The sequence below is a fragment of the Nicotiana tomentosiformis genome, chromosome 2 (genome assembly GCF_000390325.3).
Source record: "Nicotiana tomentosiformis chromosome 2, ASM39032v3, whole genome shotgun sequence".
Lineage (NCBI taxonomy): Eukaryota > Viridiplantae > Streptophyta > Magnoliopsida > Solanales > Solanaceae > Nicotiana > Nicotiana tomentosiformis.
The window spans coordinates 147,911,323-147,920,737 of record NC_090813.1 but is presented as its reverse complement, the minus strand read 5'-3'; the positions used below and the strand labels follow the sequence as shown (position 1 = coordinate 147,920,737).

At 36.8% G+C, this 9,415-nt stretch overlaps 2 protein-coding genes across 2 annotated transcripts; one reads left to right on the top strand and one right to left on the bottom strand.

The window, feature by feature from the left end:
* Positions 1 to 1,175: 1,175 nt before the first annotated feature.
* LOC138905829 (uncharacterized) lies at positions 1,176 to 1,613 on the bottom strand. Its single transcript, XM_070194346.1, has 2 exons — positions 1,407 to 1,613; positions 1,176 to 1,346 (listed from the first exon to the last, which is right to left on the bottom strand). Exons 1-2 carry the CDS (start codon positions 1,611 to 1,613, stop codon positions 1,176 to 1,178), a joined length of 378 nt encoding a protein of 125 aa, XP_070050447.1.
* A 65-nt stretch (positions 1,614 to 1,678) lies between these two features.
* Positions 1,679 to 5,554, top strand: LOC104093376 (uncharacterized). The gene is made up of 4 exons (XM_070194345.1): positions 1,679 to 1,684; positions 1,903 to 1,927; positions 4,513 to 4,535; positions 4,693 to 5,554. Exons 1-4 carry the CDS (start codon positions 1,679 to 1,681, stop codon positions 5,095 to 5,097), a joined length of 459 nt encoding a protein of 152 aa, XP_070050446.1. The 3' UTR covers positions 5,098 to 5,554.
* Positions 5,555 to 9,415: the final 3,861 nt, after the last annotated feature.

The window sequence follows — 9,415 nt, the reverse complement described above, 5'->3', positions numbered from 1 at the left end:
TCCTGGATGGCTAGTATTCTGTTTGTTAGCCTGATTCGAGGCTTGGTCGCTAAACCCACCTTTTATTGTTCTTAAACCTATAATGGTTAGATGTATGGCCAAGTTTTCCACAATAAAAATAAGATGGATCATTAAAACTTTTAGAGGCCTTTTCTTTGTCATTTCTAAACTTACAATGATTGGATTTGTGACCATCTTTGCCACAATGAATGCATGCAGAATGATTTCTTGTCCTAAATGAGTTTTTACGAAAAGTTGACTGGTTTGATTTGATGGAATTGTGACTGGTGAATTTTCGCACTCCATTCAGTTGAAGTTGAAGTTCATGAACTTCTTCTTAAAGCATGTCTCTTTTAATTTTACATACGTCTAGTTTCAGTGCCCAGTCTTTCTTTTCTCTTTAAATCTTTCGAAGTTCATGTAGAACCTTCTCAATATCTGCAAGAGCAATATCAATACATTCTTGAAGTTCATTGCATTTAGGACACATAGGCGAACGTACCTCACTTGTTCCTTCATCTGTCATGAGGCCAAGCTCACCAGAATATTTATCACTGCCTTCTTTGATGGCCATGAAATACATGTTGGCAATTTTCTCACGATCAGATTCTTCTTCATCACTCCATGCTCCAAATGACTTTTTCTTTTGATAATTTCTGCTGAGTTTCTTCTTTAGTTTAGGGAATTCTGCTTGAATGTGTCTGTGTTTTCTACATTCATAACATCTTCCATTATTTTTGTCATTCTCATTTCCCATTCTTCCTTTTTCTGAAATTTGGTTTACCTCTTTTACTATTTCTGTTTCTCCTCATCATGCTTGTTATAACTTTAGAGAGCATAGCTATGTTCTAATTTTGTTCTACACATGATTCTTCTTCTTTGTTTTTGACTCGGCCACTGTTGCTTTAAATGCAACAGTCTTCCTTTTTTCTTGCTGTACTTGTCTGTCTAAATGAGTTTTCCCAAAGGCAATTAGATTACCTCTGAGTTTATCATATGACATATTGTCAAGATTCTGACATTCCAGTGCCAAATGGTGGGTAGGCTCCTTAGTATTTTTCTAACATGTTCTCTACTTTTGATTGGTCTACCAAAGGATTTCAGATCTCCATTAATTTTGCTGACCGTGAGAACATTTCTTCCACTGATTCTCCATCTTTCATTTGGAATAGTTCTTAGTCATGAACTAGTAGAATTATTCTTGTTTTTTTGACTTTGTTTGTTCCTTCATAGGTAACTTCTAGCTTGTCCAACATTTCCTTCGCAGTTTTACAACTTTGGATCTTTTCGTATTCTTCAGTACTTATTGAATTATACAGAAGGTTCTTCTTGGCTTTGGCATTTACCTGCACCACAACAGATTGTTCATCAGTATAATCATCTAGGTCTAATGGTTCATAAGATACCTGGCCTTCAATAGTTTTATCCTTGTTTGATGGTGGCTTGGGAAGATCTCCCTTTTTGATTACACGCCAGACTTTGATATCATATGACTTTGCATATGTTTTCATGCGCACTTTCCAATGTGAGAAATATTGTCCATTGAAGTAAGGTGGTATAACTTGTGAGGTTCGTTCTTGGAATAGTACTCCAACAATAGTATTTGATCCCATGATCTTTTCTCACTTTGCTGTTAAGCAAATGTTTTCCTCCGAGTATGAGACTTACTCTGATAATAATGAAAGTGCAGGAGGGGGCGGGGATGAATTGTAAACATTCTTTTAGTCACCTAACTTTGGCTCGCAGTTGACTATAATAATTCCGCAGCAAGTAGTTAGTATACCAAATAAATGTAAAGGCAAGTAATGAAAAATAAAAAGGAGAGACAGAGATTTTTATACTGGTTTGTATACCGGTGTGGTACCTACATCTATTTTTCTTGGGTCACAAGGGTTCTTTTAGATCTTCAATGGCAGTTACAATGAGAGTGATTTTCTTATGTTTACCACTAACGAGTTACAATTAATTTCTTTACATAATTTTTCAATAGCTTTCTTTTTCTCTCTATCTTTTGATACACTAGTAAGCTTTGGAATACATTGTTTAGTAAGAAGTAGAAAGACTGGAAACTTGGATGAAAGCTGCATAAGCTTCCATGTCCTTCCTCCTCTTCTTTAATAGTGCTCGATGAAGTCCTTGATTCCTTTTTCTGAGATTGTGAAAAATCATTGATAGTGCGAATTTCCTTTTGAGGCAGTATTCTCTAAGAGTAGGACCCAAGGGTAGCCTCATAAATTTAGCGTGTGTAGTACAACCAGATTCATTTTCAATGTGCAAATTGGCTCCTTTATCTTCCCAATCATTTGCTCTTGAGTCTTCCCCTGATTTCTTGTACATGATTGATTTTCTTTCCTTTCTTATATGCTTGAGAGTCTCTTACTTGTTTGATTGATTCCCTTTCCTTCCTTGTATTCCTTTGATGGACAAATTTGAATATCATAGCCGTTGGCTCTTTGATGTGCTTGATTGATTTTCTTTCCTTCCTTGTATGCTTGAGAGCCGTTGCTTCTTAAGTCTCTTATGCCTCCATAGATTTGATCAGTGAATCTGCATACATAGTAGATTCATATTAGTCAAGTATTTTTTTTATTAATCATCATTAAAATTCTAAACTTAACACTTATGAGAGTAGTATAAAATAATGAGATATTTGTAAAAATGCGTTCAAACATTTGGAGATATTTCAAAATAAAAAGAGAGTTATATAAATCCTGACAGAGGTAAAATAGACATGTCAAATTGTCAAATCGAAATGCCCGCAACTGTAGGTTCTAAGATTGGCTGGGCCGATATATGTTGTTATTTTTGTTTTTCACTCGTGTTTGATACTCACATGGGCCCGACTAACCCGAATTCGCAGAGAAAAATTGCACTTTGTGAGGTAAACTATTCCCTACCAAAAACGACTTTATATTCAAGGCTCAAATCTGAGACCTCTGATTAAAGATAGTGAAGTACTGTGCCGATAAATGTTGTATACCTTAATGTATAAACAGCTGAAATTAATGGGCTCTGGGAGCATTGTTCTGGGCGATTTATTCCAATCAAGGCGGATGTGGATTTGGCCTATTGAGAATGCATAACATAGTATAGGTTTTGGACCTTTTGGTCCAACATGGTCTAAAAGTTAACTGAGCCAGTTGATCAACTGCAGTTGGGCTTGGTAAATAACAGTACTGGGTCTTGTTGATCAACTGCAGTTGGGCTTGGTAAATAGCAGCTGGAATTAGCACTGTATAAATCAACTGCATTTGAAAGTCTTCTTTGCGCCAAACCTCAGCCATTTGCAGCATTTTTCTCTATTACGTTCGGGGCCTTTCACTCTTCAGGTATTCAATTTCAGCTCTTTATTCTTCAATTTCCTAAGCTATATAGCTCATTGCACACATCCTCCAAGAACTCCCTGGATTTCCTTTTTTTCTCATGATCTAGCAAATATTATTTACAAGATGAATCAGCTAGATAAATTGAGCAATTTGAATACAAAATTATTGTCGGTCTAGCTACTAGCTAGTTACTTTTCATCACCTGCCTTCTTTCTTTACGCTAGTTAGAAACAAAATTATTACTATCATGACTAACTTAACTACTACGCTTGTTTCTCTTTGAGTAGTTTCTTGAAAGGGGAAGAGAGTTCACTAGCTCTCAACACTAACAAATAGTCTATTTCTAAACATTCCTTGAGAATTAAACGGTAACTCATTGACAAAATAATTATATGTTGGAGATCAAACGTAACTCAATTCTATTTTGTAGACTGTACAGATGCAGAAGCCAACTCCAATTAATCCCCTCCAAAATCTTGTGAGCGAGGATGTTCTGGATGTACAATTTTACTAGTCAAACATGTCAAATTGAAGGTCTCAAACCAATGAAACCATGGTCCACAACTTTGGAATGTGCCCGCACTCCAAAAAGGAAGAAGTTGATCCTAAGAAAGTGAGAAAACGGTAATCTTTAATGTTGCAAATGCAAAAAGTTAAGAGTTGTGCAAGTCAAAATAGATAAAGATTAGAAGAGAAAAATGGCTACTAGAAGGTTTCTTCTTCGAGCAGCCATTTGGAAGCGTAGGGCATATCTCTGGAAGGGGCAGTTTTTGAGTGTCGCTTTAAGCGTTACAACTAACTTATACACGATGTTTATATATGTCAAACAAACGAATGTACGACATGTCTATCGCATAGAAAATTTTGTCATTTAATCATGATTAAGTGACATTGTTTCCCACTTAATTTGTGATTTTTATTATTAAATTATTTTATTTAGTATAAGCAAGAAGTAAGCAAGTATGTTCCACTTATGAATTAGGCCAAACTGAGGACACGTGCGGAGAGGCAAGAATCGGTTCCTGATTAAGAAGACAAAATTGAATAGAAAAATTAACCACAGTTCTAGAAGGCTGAATAATAAACCATTTAGCCAAAATAAGCGGATAAAGCAGATTCCGATTTTGTATTGACAATTCCAACTTCCAGAACACTTTCATTGTCAAAACTACAGAAAAGAAAAAAGGTAGAAGAAGAAAGAAATCCGGAGTAGTTGATTAGTCAACTAATGGTGGCTAAAACACATATTTTCCACGTTGTGTCCTTCCCACCACTTTCGCCAAGCCCCCAAAAAAGCCACACCACACACGAATTTGGTGGCTAGCTATATATAAATATAGATGCACGTCTTCCATTGTAAACATATATTTTGTATACGTTGCATTTTTTTTCTTATTTGGAGCAACAACAAAAAACAAATTGTGAGAAAGTGAAGATGGGAAACTGTTTGAGACATGAATCATCCAATATGGTATGGGCAAGAGATGACTTAGAACCAGTGTCACCTACAGGTATTGTTGCAGAGAAAGAAAGTCTGCTGGGAATTAATACTAATAATAGTAAGAGAGGGATGAAAATCAGAATAACAAAGAAGGAGCTGGAGGAAATGCTAGGAAGAGTGAACATGCAGATGCAGGGCGTGACGGTGGACCAAGTTTTATCTGCAATGTTGATGAATTCCAGGGCTGATGGCTCTCATCATCATAATATTCAGCGTAAACAGTTCTCATCATGGCGTCCCCGTCTTCAAAGAATACCTGAGGTCTATTAAAAGTGACTACTGATCACTGTATTGGTGGAAAAGTAGACTCGTGGATTATTGATATGCTGGCAGCTTACATAAGAGTCAAAACGATAAAGGAGAGTGAAGATTAGAGAAGGCATGGGTAAAACACCCTTGGGATCGTTTACAAAAATATCGTACCTGATAGCTGGAAAAGAAGAGATAGGCGCGGAATGGATAAGACCACGAGGGAGGTAGGCTCATTAATAGCCACGAATAAGAAAAGAAACCAGCATAATTTTGGATTGTGCGCGATTGGCTATTATTACCATAACCGTTACAATTTACCCATGTAACGGGGTAATCAATGTAATAAATAACAGTAACATACGAGAATTAAGCAAGACAAAACAGTTACATATTGTACCCTTATATAAAATACCTTACTATATCTTGTACGATCATCGGAAAATTCACGAAATTAAATTGTCAATCACTTATATTTTATTCTGTGTTATTTGAAAGATCTTGTTCTCTTCTCTTGGAAGAAAGTTGCGATTATCAATAAAATTCATTTTTCCTTATTCTTTCAATATTTTGTTTTCACTAGTTCTGGATACGTGCGTTTCACGTGCAACCTATATTAATTAATATAAAATTTTAAGAAAATAATATTTATTTATATAATTAAAGAAAAATAAGTTGATGCATGACATATATATTCAGAAACACAAGAATGAGTATATTTATCACATTATTAGTATTGAAATTTGTGACTTTGAAATTGAAACATAAATGATATACTTCCAATAAGATTTGTAAAATCGTAAAGCAATTGCATAATTGGATTCTCTAAAAGATTTTCAAGTTTTCATAGAAATTATAAATTTTTAAGAATCAAACAAATATCATTCGTAACCACCATAAGATAACATAGAAGAATGCTTTTTTTCTTATCATTTGCACTGCTACTATTAGGAGTGGAAGTAGGGGTGGAATGCCCTGAAAATTACAATATATCTACATGGTCAATTCTTTTATATTATACACACATAATAACATAATAGATGTTGAACTCTTTAGTAAGAATTCTAGCTCTGTCACAGCTATTATCACTTGTGAATAACGATTGGTTCAAGTAGCTATAGAAAAAATTGTGTTGCTAACATATATATTTTGTGCATAACTTGTAAGTATAACATTTGGTTTTTGAGGAGCAAATTTGACTTATTCCCGCTCCAGGTAATTGAAAGAGATGGTAAAGAGTTTTTTTTTTTCAATGCTACTAGTCTACCACCGACAAAATGAATTTTCATGCCACGAAACTCATTTCCATATTATGTCCATACATAAGATACCTTGCAAATACATGGTTATTGTTGGTCTAGATAGCACTTTTTTGTGACATAACTTCTCGATATTTTGATAAACCAGCGTGTAGAAAATAATATATATCAACTGTTAAAACGGAAGAGAATACTTCGATAATAATTTGTATCAGTTTGAAGTTGAGTCGCAGTAGTTGTTGATGTACCATGTCAATGAAACATGATATTAATTATAGAGATCGGGAGTTGGCGAAGAGTACCACAAACAAAATATCAATAACATATTACCTATATATTGATATTTGTTATTATAAAACAATAAAAGAAGAAGAAGAGCACTACATAGAAAAGTAGAGAGAAAGAATTCTTATTGATTTGGGATGAGTTACAATAGAATAGAACCCCTCTATTTTATAGGGAAAAGGTGACTTAGCCACCAAGTTACAAACCCTAAAATCTCTCTATAATATAGACATTCACCTTAAATACAATTCTATTTATAACACTCCCCCTTGAATATCTATTCAACAGGTAATGTGCCTCGTTAAAACCTTAACTAAAATAAAACCTAGTGGGAAAAAATTCTAGTGAAGGAAAATATAACGACCCGACCGGTTGTTTCGAGAGTTATAGCCCAATTTTTCCCATTTCTACTTCCTTTGTGCTTTTCAGCTATATTATGATATACCAGGTTAGTTGGTTCGGGTCCGTAGTGGTTTCAGAGTGGATTGAGACACTTACTCTCTAAAGTAGAAGCTTAAGTTAAAAAATTCAACCGGATGTTGACCTATATGTAAACGATCTTGGATTTGAATTTTTATAGTTTTGTTAGCTCCGATAGGTGATTTTGGACTTAGGAGCGTGTCCAGAATATAATTTGGAGCTCCGTGGTAGAGCTAGGCTTGAATTGGCAAAATTGAAAATTTGACGATTTTCGGTCGGCAGTGAAAAATTTGATATCGGGGTCAGAATAGAATTCCGAAAGTTGGAGTAGGTTCATGGTGTAATTTTTGACGTGTGTGTAAAATTTGAGGTCATTCGTACGTGGTTTGGTAGGTTTCGGCGTTGTTTGTGAAATTCGGAAGATTAAAAGTTCTTAGGCTTGGATCAGAGGGTAATTTGGTGTTTTGATGTTGTTTTGAGTAATTCGAAGGTTCGACTAAGTTTGTATGTTGATATATGACTTGTTAGTATTTTTGGTTGAGGTCTCGAGGGTCTCAGGGGTGTTTCAGATGGTCGACGGATTGGTTTTTGGTGTTTGAGAGTTGCTGGTGTGAATTCTGCTGGTGTTTCCGCACCTGCGGAAGAGGAGCCGCAGGTGCGCTTGGGAAGTCGCAGGTGCGGCAGTGCTGGGCTAGGCAAGATGCGCAGGTGCGAGATAATGGTCACATCTGCGAGCCCGCAGGTGCGAAACCTGGGGCGCAGATGCGGAAGGGCGGATTTGGTCAGTTTTCGCAGAAACGGAGTGTGACTGCGTAGGTGCGCGATCCGTAGGTATGAGGTTTGTCCGCAGATGCAGAACCTGGGTTCCTAAGCGAGTTCTGAACATGCGATAGATTTTTCGCAAGTGTGGCGGCGCAGAAGCGAGAATTGGTCCGCAGGTGCGAAAAGCCTGGGCAGAAAGTATAAATTGCACACTTCGCGAATTTTGGTCCATTCTTCACCATTTTCAGTCGGTTTTGAAGCTTTTGGGAGTGATTTTGAATAGGGATTCAAGGGGATATCAGTGAGGTAAGTTGCTTGAGCCCTAATACTCGTATATATGGTGATTTTCCGTTGTTTAATCTTGTAATTAATGGAAATTAGGGGTGAAAATGAGGGGTTAGGGCTTGGGATTTTTGTAGAGATTAATTTAAAGATTTGAGGGACCAAATGATGTTGGATTTTGATAAATTTTGTATGTATGGACTCGTGAGTGGATGAGCTTTCTAGTTTTATAATTTTTGTCGGGTTTCAAGATGTGAGCCTTGGGTCGGGTTTGAGCCAATTTCGGGTTTTTGGTCTAAATTGGTAGTTTTTCATGTAGAATTCATTCTGTTAGCATAAATTGATGGTATTCTACTTATTGTGAATAGATTCAGAGCATTTGGAGGCCGAATCAAGGGGCAAGAGCATCGCGGAGTAGGGATTTGATCGGTTTGAGGTAAGTAATGATTGTAAATCTAGTCATGAGGGTATGAAACCCCGGATTTCGTATCATTTTACTATTTTGAGGTGACGCACCTGCTAGGTGACGGGCGTGTGGGCGTGCACTGTTGGGGATTGTGACTTGGTCCGTCTCGTAGCAACTGTAAAGTTGCATATTTTGTTGAAACTATATGATACTTATGAGTTTTAGAAATGAGTTTCTGTAAATTGGGCGGAATGCCATGTTTGGGCCTTGTGCCAGTGCTGTTTGGACCCATAGGGGCCTTTTTCTTACTATCCTCTCACTGTTTTCGATTGAAAATCTATACTCAGTCATGATTATACCTGTTTATTGCATAACTCAGTTTTATTACTCTGTTTTGATGCATATAAATGTTGTTTTGGTCTGAATACCCTGTTTTACTGAGAGCCCGAGTGGCTTGAGAGGTTTATTACTGAGTGAGGCCGAGGGCCTGATTTGTGAGGATATTTATGGGATCGGATTGCACGCCCAACATGTTTGATATATGCCGAGGGCCTGATTGATTTATGCCATGATTTGGCTTGATATAGCGCTTGGGCTGAAGGAGCCCCTCCGGAGTCTGTACACACCCCTAGTGAGCGCAGGTACTTACTGAGTGAGAGTACCAAGTGACTAGGAGGCATGAGTGATTGTGAGGTATGCTTGAGAGGCTGTATATGAGTGATTGTGAGGTATGCCCGAGGGGATGTATACGAGTGATTGTGAGGTTTGCCCGATGGGCTGTATACGAGTGATGTTGCCCGAGGGGCTGATTATGATTTTATTATTTTTTTCTCACCTTTGCATTGAGCCTCTGTTTGAAACTGTTGAAAAATATCTTTAAATGATTTTTACTGGAACTGGGTTTAAACGAGATGATTTGATTCAA